We start from the raw sequence: 12,600 nt of genomic DNA, 5'->3' as shown, positions 1-12,600 counted from the left end.
CGGTATTACCATACATGTCATGTGCATTGTATGGGTCACACTTGCATAATTAGTCTAAAATCCAATATCTTTCCCATCCGACCAGTCACCTACTCGGGTAATTAGCATCTCACATATCCAAGGTTTTGACCCAAGAATGGCCCGCCATTTGCAATCGTTTTTATAAACAAGGATTTGAGAGTCAACTGTCCAAAAGACCCTACCTTAAACTACCAAGGCTAATCAAGGATTTTGGTAAGTATTTTTCATCTTTCGGGATAGAATATTAAACATCAACAAATTTTATTTTCAACAAAGCATCGAAAAAGAGAGAGTGATTGTTGTAAACAGCAAGAAAGGGATAATTTCATTTCAAGAAGTTCGAGTGCTTTGTCAGTTTCGGCAGTGGTAACACCTAAAACAAGACCATTTGACCATCTCCAGTTTTTCATTCAAAAAGCAATGCAGAACAATCGTCGCTTTATAGTAGCAGAAATTTTATTTGCAAAACTTATAGCTGAACACATCTCGTGACTTAGAGTGGAAACGTGTTCTTTTGAATGAGTGAAGAGTGCTTTTCAGATAAAACTACTTTTTGATTTTGAAAACCAAAAATCATTTGGATTTATGGGAATGCAAAAAGGTCGAAACAAAAACCTCAATACAGCCCATTATGGTTTTGCATTCAAATGGTAGTGTGTTTTCTAATTTCACAATGAGGCTACAACGAGTGGACTTCGACATAAAGGAATGGTAATAAATTCTATAATATCTATTATCCGTGTATATTACGTATGGTGCAGTGTTGAATATGAATGGGAAATGAGACATGGATATGGCGATTAAGACAAATGGGAATACGGTATGTGGCGATGGGGAATGGGGAGAGTCAGCAACGAATAGGTACTTCTATAACATGTATAACGCTTACATCTAGTCAAATTACTTCACATGTAGAACGCGTACAACTAGTCAAATTACTTCATTAAATTAGTAACAAAACACTACAACAAAAGAGCAAAACAGACTGCACACTATCTTACCCTACCGGTGCACCTGGTCTATGCTCCAAGTGTTTAGTTGCTCATTTGCTTTTGTTACTTTGTATGTAAGATTTTAGTTACTTTGTGTTCTTTGTTGTGTGTATATATATTTCCTTTACCCTACCGTTGCACCTGGTCCATACGCTCAGTTTTTAGTGGAGTGCGAGTTGCTCATTTACTTTTGTTACTTTGTATGTATGATTTTAGTTACTTTATGTTCTTTGTTGTGTATGTCTGTTTTCCATGTCTGGTCTTTGTCCCTGGATTGCATTCTTTTGATTACCGCTATAACCTTGGTTCCCTTGATTACTCTTTAAGATGTTTACAAAATATCATATACCTATATAGATGTCTCTTTCTAGGATCACCAGGTGTAGCAATGTAATATACTTCTTTATTTTTGTCGTTGATTCCAACGATATCGGTCACCTCAAACTGTCCCAAGGTAAGGAACTTCTTAGAGCCAGTGCTGGTCGATAACTGCTATAGGAAAGCACAGCAATTAGTTTTTGATGAGGTATACAAAATTAAACCGAATACAAAATTGATGTTGAATAATTAAATAAATATACATCTGTCATTACCAAACCCCTTATTCAAAATAAGACTATCGAAATTCAGGTTCAACAATAAAATATCTTCCACGTCAGAAGACGATTTTTCACATTACTTATAGTTGTTTACGTTTTCTGCAATTAAAACTCTTTACTTGAAAATAATCTTGACTCTGAAACTTTAGGCCCCAAGAATTTTTAAAATTTAACTTATTTAACCTTTTTTAACAATTCGACTTTAAATTGATAAAATTATCTATATATAGAAATTCACTTTATGAACAAGTTGATTTTCTTTAAGAAATAGGAGTTTTTTGTTCGTCGTTTTAATTGCTTTAAATTTTTCCAAGCTAAAATTTCCTAGTTTATTTACTTCTTTCAAATAGGCATCACATTTTTAAATTTTGAAATGAAATAACTAAAGCAAATTACAAGATTAGTCCACTACTAAATGAAAAAGAACACAAATGATAGCACTAAACTACTCTGTATGTCATGAATAGGAAATATATAGAAGTAAATAGTAAGTGCATCATAAAACAGTCAATATGAAGAGGTCACTTGGAAGGACGTAGGTAAAAAATATAGAGTGCGTTTGCATGCGTTGCGTGTGTTTGATTAAGTGCTGGTTATTGTAACAAAATAATACTAAAAATATGCCATGTGATCCGATTGAGTCATATTTTTAGACATGGTATTTATTTATAAATACATTAATAAAAACTGCAACCTTCAGAAGTCATAAGTGGTAGATGGGCCTGATTTGCATGAAACTGTCTGGATAACTGAGACACCAATGAAAGGAAAAGTTAACCATTATATATAAACGAGATTTATTCTGTTAAAACAGGAAAAAAAGTAACTTTATAAATAAATTATGTTGGAGGTCGTGGCTTGGAAAATTAATTAAGTAAATACATCATATTCTCTTTGAAAAATTAGGAATACATGGAGAACGATTGTCTTTTTATCCAAGTATTAAAATTTGGAATTAAATGCATGTGGTCAGGGAAGTGATGCATTCACTAACCTTTTCAGTTGGGTGACGGTAATGTGATTGATGTGTATGTGGAAAGATGGAATGTGTCCAAGTGTAATGGAGTGATTGGTATAGATAAGGCATACCACGTAATCCAAACAGGATAAAATCATGAAAATCAAAGTTAAGCCAATGTATGTGTTTTGTCACCCATTCAATTTCGATTATGTATGATATTGATTGGCAGAACAAATAGCTTCCTATTGTGTGCTTTAGTAAATATATTACCCCAATCAGACCACGTGACTAGAGAAGGGTGGTTAGACAACAGAGTTAGAGTAACAAAGGAGATGTTAAAAATGTGTCTACACAACAAACCTGGTTGATATTACTCACGGGTAACTTCACCATAGCAACATGCTTAAAGTACCCGGATGGTTCAACACGTGTTGGTAAAGTCATCAGATAGTTCTTTCCATCGGCTGTAAATAGGGCTGGTTTGAACTAAAATTAGAACTTGATTATTTAGATGCATTTTCATGCCCATTTTTTCTTACAAATATTTATTCAGATTGTGTTCTGTGATAAAGGATATTTAATTCGAGAAGTAAACATGCAACTGATTGACGGTTTAAATAGAGTGTATTCCTTTTAAAATATGTTTTTTATATCTTTTTACTGGTTTAATACTTTCGATTAACATGTCAAGCCATTGTGAAAATGAAATATGTCCTATTCTCAAATTCTACACGACCCGTTATCAGAACAGGTTCGTAAAGCTTATATTGAGGTTTTTAAAAATTTTGTATTAGTTCTAAGATTAAATATAAGTCAGCTATTACTAGATGGGCGAAAGAGATAAATCTTGCATTACACCTAACATTAATAAGCAGTTTATATAGTCAGCATTTTTATTACTCACAACATCAACCCAAGCACCATGGCCTTCTTCTCTATAGTTCTACAATCAAGATTAAGAAATTGATTAATATATAATAAAGTACTTATCTGTGTACGAATCAGACAAAGGTGTGTAAGGTATGACACACGAAGAAAAAAATAAACGCAGAGAATTTATTGCAATATCGAGGTGTTTACACATTATGACTTCTAGAAATAACCATCAAAGTATTTGTAAAATTGTCAAATTTGTCAAACCTAGTTGGACAATGACAAGAAAATATGCCTCCACTTTATTCCTATACAGTCAGTCAAAATATATACGTCACATAAGCGTAAGGAGAACTTGAAGCAGGGTAAGAAACTCACTCAAATTCTAGTCAGCCGTCAATACAATTTTTCAATATATATACTACATGTCTGTAAAAATGTTTGCTAAAATTAGCCCGCCCTGTGACAAATACCCAGTCTCGGCCTTGCGGTCAGGCAACTATTTGTAACTCTGCGTGAAGTAGTTTTTTGGTTGTTTTTTATAGATGTATGGAATATATTTGAGGAAAAAAACATGTGAAATTGTTTTGCCACCCATTGCCTGATTCTTACACAGAATGGTATTTAAGCAATCAGGAACAGGAAAATGGGTTTGAGAATCCTTTATATGTATATGATTAATTTATATCAAATGTTTCACCATCAAAGCATTGAATTTGCAAAAAAACGAAACTATTAACACGTGTTCAAAATTTAATTGAGAGGCATTAGAGTTATTCGGATAGTATTAATCTCTACTCATCTAAAACTTATGAAGAATTGAAATAGATAAAAAAGCGCTTAAGTAGGTGACATTGTAGAAAAGTCGCAAAGTGTCAAACTGTATGATAAACAACTTATCACTGATAAACTTAACAATATAAGGACTTACAATGCTACAATCTCCTGAAACAGCAGTACAAACTGTAAATAAGGACATGTTCTGATATCTGTTCAACCAAGTGACCAAGAAATATCTGTCGTCTCTCCATGATACGGTGGTAAAATAATACCCTCTAAAGATAATAGTTTGGAATCAATTATATAGAATTAATTAAGAACAAAAATTGAAAGTGTTAATTATGTTTAACTATAAAAACGACGATGATGATTCCCAAAATTCTACATAACACGCGAAAAAAATCTATTGGTATTTTTTTAAATAAATTTAGAAACTGATGAAAGATTAAAATATATATTTCTTACTTGACAATTCAACAATTAATAAAACGTCTACATAACAATACTGGTTGAGGAGTTTACTTCTACATTCTTTATCTAAACACGTTTTCGAAAACTTACCCAGCAGCAGAGACTATTTCCTGTGGAGGTTTCACGTCAACAGTTTGTTTTGTGATAGGATTGATTACCTTCAATTTGAAGGTTGGGTTATGTTCCCCTGGCTGAAAAAATAAAACAAAATCAATGTTAAACTTACGTATTATGTTTTTTGTTTATTTTTTGACTGTCCAGTTTAAACAACCATTAAGATTGTTTTTATATTGTTATTTATTCGATATTAGACTTAACAAGTATGTCGGGGTTATCCCGCTTTCAATAGGCAATGCAAATTTTCTCATAGTGCACACGCCACAGTTGAATGAAATACCGTATAGCGGAAAAATTTAACGGTCTGTCTAAAAATGCAAAATAATTCCGCAAAATATAAACGGAGGGCTTCAGTGCTCAGTTTACCAATTAACCTTCGCTAAAATTTCTGGTTTTCCATTCACCTCAAAATCGCCACATTGCATACCTACCGTACAGTGTAACTGTTTTGATTGTCTGACCTAACCGATAATAGTACTAAATTTGTTCTTTCAACAATTGTTTTCTTTCAATTATGTTAGTTTTTGTTTATTTGCGCCCGCCAACGGATTCAAATAAACTAAATAAGTATTCAATACGGTGTATTTTTGTTCGCTCTATTTTCACAGTTTTCATAACCTGTACCTTCATTGATTCTCGTCTTTTAAACTAAACAAACATTAAATAAGTCCGACAATCGCGAAAGATCAAAATACATTATCAAAATATGGCTACCATAAAAAGTAATATAATAGAATTTCAGGTAATGACACACATAAAACCTTACCTTAGGATAGGCTATGTATCTGATTTCCCCATATTTATTCTCGGGATGACCATACACGGGGTACCCAAACTTCCTAACACCTGTATCATTAAATTGAGCGTAAAGAAGGTATGTACCCTCTTTTGACCACCAGAGTGCATTGTCCATACCAAGAATTTCCTCTGAAAGATATGATTTGAAGTATTTAGGAACCCGATAAATATATTATCAATACATGTGAAGCAATACATACAGACGATGGAAAGTTTTTCTGGTCAAGTATGTAGTACTATTCTCTACATGAATCGTGTAGTGGGTAAGTTATGAGAAAAACACGCACAAGTCTTTACATGAAACCCAGGGCGGTAGCTAGGCCTGTTTTAGTTGTACGCAAAATTAAGGCGAGGGGTCTAGGGGGGAGGGTCGCTAAAGGCCCCCAGTGAGTCCGGCAAGGCAAAGCCCTGAGGGAAACTCCTGAATTTTAACGATTTTGGAGCCAGTTTTTCAGAGCCTATACTACGTTCATGGTATGCATATGTGATAAATAACCTTTATTTCATCTTTAAAATGTGTGTTTTTATTTTTGTTACTTTTTCCGAAAGTACGCAACTGCGTGTTTGCGTATAGGCAGCTACACCCCTGAAACCTGATTTAAAATGTTATCTGAAATGTATAAATGAGAGTAATTCGAGACAAATTATATGAAATACATTGAAATTTCATCATCAAAATCACTTTTCCCCAAAAATTCTGTTGTGTTTTTGAATTCGCTTTTCTACGACATTTTGCACTTTTAAGACGAACAAACTGTCAATGCGTCTTCAATACAAATGTAAAATATCAAAGTTGTGCTCATACTGTCGAATTCGTGTTTTTTTTTTCTGAGCATGATTCTTTATTTTTCAATTTTTCCTAATTCTTACAGATTCCAGCACTTAAGGATCTGAAGTGTATATCAAAAGCGACATAAACCTACTTAGTGAGCATCTGTATTCTAGTAATGCAATGAATTTTATATGTATGAGATAAAGAGGAAATTACAAATTGAATGAAAGCTGGTTTACATACATGCAAATAAGCAGCAACGGTAAAATAGATGTAACTACCCTTTTTTAACTATATTTAATTTCCTCGTTGGTTATCAAAATTAAAATTGAATATGCTTTACTGCATTTTGGGGATTAATGTTCTATATAATATACTGTCAGTGTCATTCTAAACTGTTCGACATTCAGCCTTTTCTACAAAGTTGGAGAATTTTACGGGTTATTTTCGAGACTTACTTCAATGTAGATCCAATATTTTGTCGTATGTATAAGTTTTGTAGACAGCCGTCTCAATTAAATACACAAGACATTTTTTGGTTGTGGTTATTTTCATGGATATTTCGATACAGAGAATTTAGTGAAAATCTCGCCCACGTAACGAGTTCCAATATGTGCACATTCACTGTATGTCGAACATACCTTCGTAAACCCAATCCGGAATACCATTGAAGATAACATCCTTAACACCATCAAATGTCAACTGCACTGGATCTTCATCCTCAAGTCGTTTATAATAAATATCATTATTTTGGACAAACACCTGCAAGCATGAGCAAAGTCAGATATACTTAGTATGATCTAAACAGGTTTTATGATAAGAAAATAGGCAAATTGTTCTTAAGGTGATGGCTTTTGATTAAAAACAAACAGATATCTCAACAAAGAGAGTAGACTTCTCCTTTTGAAGTTCACACAATTATTTTATGCTAAATACCTTAATGCCAAAGTCAATTGCTTGAATCCGTAATCTGTTCTAAAAATAAAACCGAGTACATGTTTATTCCATTTCGCAACTATCACTAATTAACATTAACATTACAAATTATGTTCTATACAAGAATTATGAAAATACTTTAAACTCTATACGGGTAAAAGACAAGAAAAGAAAATTCTACTTTTTAAGTAAAATTTTGAAATTTAACCTTAAATGACAAACGCCATAAACCTTTAACTTACAACATTATGACCTTTTGGTGTCCAACCTATATACTGGAATATCTCTGACTTATTGTAACCAACAAAATCATAATACAACCTGAAAAAAGAAAATGAAAATTAATTGGAAACCAAAATTCTGAATTTCTTTGAAAGAAATACTGTTCCTAAATTCAACATTTGGTCAATTTTTTAACTCAAAGAAAAATTAAAACGCTGGACAATCACTCAGCTACAAAAATGTAGTAAATAGGACCCAGAGGAGGCGACGGGGACGTTCACCACCACCCCACCCCTCCCCTCGGTCCAAAAAAAATTCATTCTAAATTATATTGTTTCAGCATTAAATATTGATTAACAAAAATGCCTTCCCCACAAACTGTTTTGCCTCGATTTACTTGGCATTTTATTCTATTTTTATCAATCAAAAACCGACAACTAAATGCATTTTTTGCAACTTAACCCAGTATTGTAATTGTATGTTACGGATTACTGAACAAACGACGTTGTTTATACACATTAAATTACAAGAAAATATAAAACACAACTTAATCGATTAACCATATGTATATATAATAGCTAACCGTATATCATTGATTGCCTAGACGAGTATTTCTAAGTGATTGATGTAACGTTACAAATGCGTATCATTTAAATGATTTTGTTCCCATAAGATTAATAACTTTACTTAGTGATTCTCTTTTATTAAATTTAATAGTGTAGAAATTAAACAGAGAAATTTGCAAAGTAATATTAGATGTTCAATTAGTGTCAAAACCGAACTGTTTTATGGTTATCACCTAATATTCACAATCATAACCAATAGATCTACCTAATGTGGATTTATATACCAAAACCTGTGACTAAAATGCAAAAACAAGGAAATTTATTTTGAATAAAGGGTTTATTTCAGGTCTTACTACAAAACGTGCTATAAATCTTCAAATCAACCGCTACATGTTAAGTACCAGTCCATATAAATTTCACACACTGGATATGGTAAGGGGATTCATGGTGTAGAAAAACCCATGAATCAGATAATGCTTTTTTGGTCTACATATGCTGTATTTTCATGTGGAAATAGTCTTTTCTGTATTTAGATCTGTACCTTTGAGAAAATTATACTTTAACCTGTCACTAAAACCAACCAATTCAAAACAAATCAAGAACGATAACTCTTGCAAAGTGCTAATTTTATGTACAATCTATATAAATTTGATCTCAAAAGCGCAACCCCAAAAGAAAAGCTAAGACTGGTTGTGTGATATATAATGGTTTCTGAACAAGAAATAAAACTTAATTCCGTGGGTTTGTGACAAACATGAATCACCTCCTGTCTGGTTTTTTTTATGAACACTGCTACTTAAGCTGTTCTAGTCATAGAACTGATAAATGAAACAAAATGATGGTAAAGTTCTATTTAAGGAAGCTTGGGAAAACATGAATCAATTGTCTTCACTATGAGATTTCAATCCGAAAATTACATTTTTATCTTTTCCTCAATACAAAAATAGAAGGAGAGTCCTATCACTGTAAACACAAATAACAATATATCAATTGCCAAATGAAGTACTTCAAGTTTAAAGGGACGTTTCCCAGAAAAAAAAATAAATGTAGCTAACACAAAACAGATATGCCAATTCATGTTACAATTATTATTGTTTTAAAGCGAGACAACATTTAGTTACACACTGGTGTATATTTCTAACTCAAACCCGCTCCTGGTTTCAAAAATAGATCTTTAATAAAACGCTCCTTTGTTTCCTGTCATTTGACTGAAATTTAGAGTCGTCTTTTTTCAAATCGAAGATAAAAGTGTGTAGGCGTCCACCTTCAGGTTACAAATATGAAATGAGATTTGAAATCATTTTTAATTTGCAATGATGAACTTATACAAAACATTTTTAATTTATAATTATTATTAGGAGTAAGCTTTGAAAAATTACAGAATGCTTTCATCAGTACTTTTGTCAAACCATTTTACCAACTGTATTGTACATATGTCCAATCACTTTCATCTTAATACAAATAACTTCTTCAAAAACTATGCCGTGAGTGTTGAATATATAAAATACTGAACCAGACGTCAGATGAAAGTATTGATTAGTCTGCAAATGTTATCATATAGCCTTGATATATTGATTAGGGTATCGCTTACTCTTTGAGATGAAAGTCAATAAAAATCCTTCTAAGAACCATGCACGGACTATTGTAACAAATATTAGTTACCAATACGAAATTTTACAAATTAGATATATATTTCATAATATAATACCTATATATTATGAAAGTGAGAAAGAGTTTAAAAAATAGTCGAAATGCACGTAAAATTCCCCTATTTTTATTTCAAGGAAAAACAAATATCTGGTCTCTTCAACACTTCATTTTAGAAAAAGAACGGATATGGTGAAATGTAACAAAAGCATCATGGTTTAACCTAAAAAAAAATAGACAATACTGTCAGAGATCACCAAAAGGTCTTGAATAATTGTAAGCAATTCTTTATGTAAACAATGATGGGCCCGACAAAAACATTATAAAATTCGCTTACTTTTGTCGCTTTGTACGTATCATTTTGGCTATTTTATGTTCTTCATTGTGTGTGTCTGTTTTTCATGTCTAGTCTATGTCCCTGGACTACATTTTTTTTATTCCCGGTAAAATCGTGATTCCCTTGTTTACTCTTTAACAATACGTAGTAGCTGCATCACTATCTTCCTAATTCTAAAATTGGTATGTAATTAACCACCAAAAACAATGAGCTAATGTTCAATCACAGAAAGTTATAAACAGGCACTGGACTGTATGTAACAAAAATCATGAGACGCTAAGAATAGAAATGCGATCCATAAATCAAATACCAAGGGAAGAGACAAATCTTGGACGATGTAGCTTTTGATTGATTTAATCATTGTCTAGAAAGGAATATTGGTTTCTTCCGACTTACAAGTTTTAATTTCTCAACGACAACATGAATAGGTCAGTATACTTTTCGCACCTTAAAAATCAGCGAATGGAATTTGAAATACCGCGATTAATTTCTATTTTTTGAGACTTCGTAAATTTCCCTTTGTTTCATGAGGTAGACCTAGAGAAAGGGACATTCTTGAAATCAGTGAAATGTTTGTATCATATTCAACTTCATCAAAGCCTCTCAAGCTTTTATTTGAACCTGAATGAAATCAGTTAATTTGATGCATAAGTAAGATGAATATAAAATGCAGAATACAAACGTTCCAATGATTTGTAAGAGTTGTGTCCCTTACCCTAGGTCTACTTCCTTAACTAAAGGAAAACTAGATATTAAAGGTATCAGAAATTGGGGACCCTTGTTTGACATATAATGAAATATATGTAGTAGATTTAAGATACCAGTGGTTAGCTCTAAACAGAGCAACGCTCAAACATTATATGTTCACAGATAAATATACGGTCATGTATTATTTTGTAATTTATACGTATCTTAACATATGACTACTGGTGTTTGTCGGGACTTTCGCTGTAAATTTGTCTAAAATCAAATTGGTTACTTAAAAATCTGTCTTATTTAGAACATCTTTTTCCATAAAGATGAAGGGTAATAACCAAATTATCTAACATATTTTCGACCTCTGACAAATGATTAAATCCAGTATTTGTTAGTACATTTACATGAACATATTGAGCGAGTGAGCGTCGCTGAAATGTTTTGGAAGAAACTGTGCACACGCGTTTTTTTGGTATACTTACATATCTTCAACATTGTGTATAGAGTATCGTGCTAAGGAGGAATGTCTGTACACCTGTTAATAATAATAATAAAAACATTAATCAAATTAAGTACAATATGAATATAAGTACAATGTATATATCTAGTCATGCATTTTTACCAACATGGTTTATTACAAAAAAACTGGGGAAAATTGTCTAGAGTAATGATTGTGTTCCGTTAGATTTTGATTGTTATTAGTATAAAATGTAAATGATAAAAAAATGAATTTATATCTTTAATATTTACTCGAATATGGTTTTACGAAACAAATAAGATAGATATTTTGATTCTGATGCAAATTGTTACTTATTCTACTTATACTAAATATTGCAGTGTTTAAGACTGCAGTGTATTACAAAAATGACTTCTAGCTGCTATATATAATATTTTGATTGTTATGGAATAAGCATTTAGCATTCAGTTCTTTATACAAGCATTGTTTTACTTGTTGATTTTGCAAGTATAAAGCAAAGCGATTGCAATATCGTTTGGAATAGCATTGTTCATCATTGCAACCTACATTAACAGACGTATTTTGAATAATACTGTTTATCATCGAAATGTAAAACTACTATGGCAAGAATTTGGATTATCACTGCTGATCATTGGAGTGTAACCCTATCTCTGCAACACTATTTTGAATATGATTGTTCATTACTCCAATATGAACCTACTTTGACAGACGTATTTTAGATATTATTGCTCATCATTGCAGTTTGAATCTACTATTACTATTGCATAATAGTTAATGGTATCATTGACGATCGTTGCTGTGCGAACATATTTCGACAAAATTGTTTGAGATATTTGTATTCATCATCGAAGTAAGTGAGTACTCACATGTTCTATTCTACCCTTGTTCAAAAATGCATACTTTCTATCAGCTGATAACTTAAACACTGTAGCTTCTAGTTCTTGCTGTAATATGATATAGTTGAAAGTTATATTACCTATGTCACCCACATTTATATTTTGCATTCACAAGAGAACAGAATAATTTTACTATTCAACATGAATTGCATACGCTTGAGTTGAAGTGAGTTTGACAATCACATATTTTCATAAGTTGACTTAAGGCAACAAAATATCTTCAAATATCAATTTGATTTTTTCCAATAAACACTGTAAAAGATTTTGGGATGGAGCAGTGTAGTGTTTTAAATGCAAAGTTAATGATATTCAAAATATAAAGCATTATTCTGCCGTACTTAAGCAATTAAAAGTTTGTGTAGATGCCAGTTCACAACAAAATGTTCATAATATTACCCTGAGGCAGTTCAGAGCTATCAGATATGATTATTTTCCTTT

At 32.0% G+C, this 12,600-nt stretch overlaps 1 protein-coding gene across 21 annotated transcripts in view; it reads right to left on the bottom strand.

Moving 5' to 3' along the window:
• Positions 1–12,600, bottom strand: part of LOC148599628 (dipeptidyl peptidase 4-like) — a 162,224-nt gene that overhangs the window by 10,300 nt on the left and 139,324 nt on the right. For 14 of the 21 annotated variants that reach the window (XM_088559853.1, XM_088559852.1, XM_088559850.1 and 11 more), the window contains exons 5-14: positions 12,133–12,210; positions 11,271–11,323; positions 7,563–7,641; positions 7,026–7,146; positions 5,581–5,741; positions 4,788–4,888; positions 4,378–4,501; positions 3,478–3,516; positions 2,934–3,059; positions 1,363–1,505 (exon numbers count right to left, since the gene is read on the bottom strand). In XM_088559853.1, the coding sequence (XP_088415979.1) occupies positions 1,363–1,505; positions 2,934–3,059; positions 3,478–3,516; positions 4,378–4,501; positions 4,788–4,888; positions 5,581–5,741; positions 7,026–7,146; positions 7,563–7,641; positions 11,271–11,323; positions 12,133–12,210 (1,025 nt within the window). The remainder of the gene's footprint in view (positions 1–1,362; positions 1,506–2,933; positions 3,060–3,477; positions 3,517–4,377; positions 4,502–4,787; positions 4,889–5,580; positions 5,742–7,025; positions 7,147–7,562; positions 7,642–11,270; positions 11,324–12,132; positions 12,211–12,600) is intronic. The other 7 variants (XM_088559855.1, XM_088559856.1, XM_088559845.1 and 4 more) reach the window with 2 other exon arrangements.

The sequence above is a fragment of the Perna viridis genome, chromosome 13, assembly GCF_037379345.1.
Source record: "Perna viridis isolate PV_CMFRI_1.1 ecotype Kerala chromosome 13, ASM3737934v1, whole genome shotgun sequence".
Lineage (NCBI taxonomy): Eukaryota > Metazoa > Mollusca > Bivalvia > Mytilida > Mytilidae > Perna > Perna viridis.
Note: the sequence above shows the minus strand (reverse complement) of the source record. Positions and strands in the feature narration are given on the sequence as shown.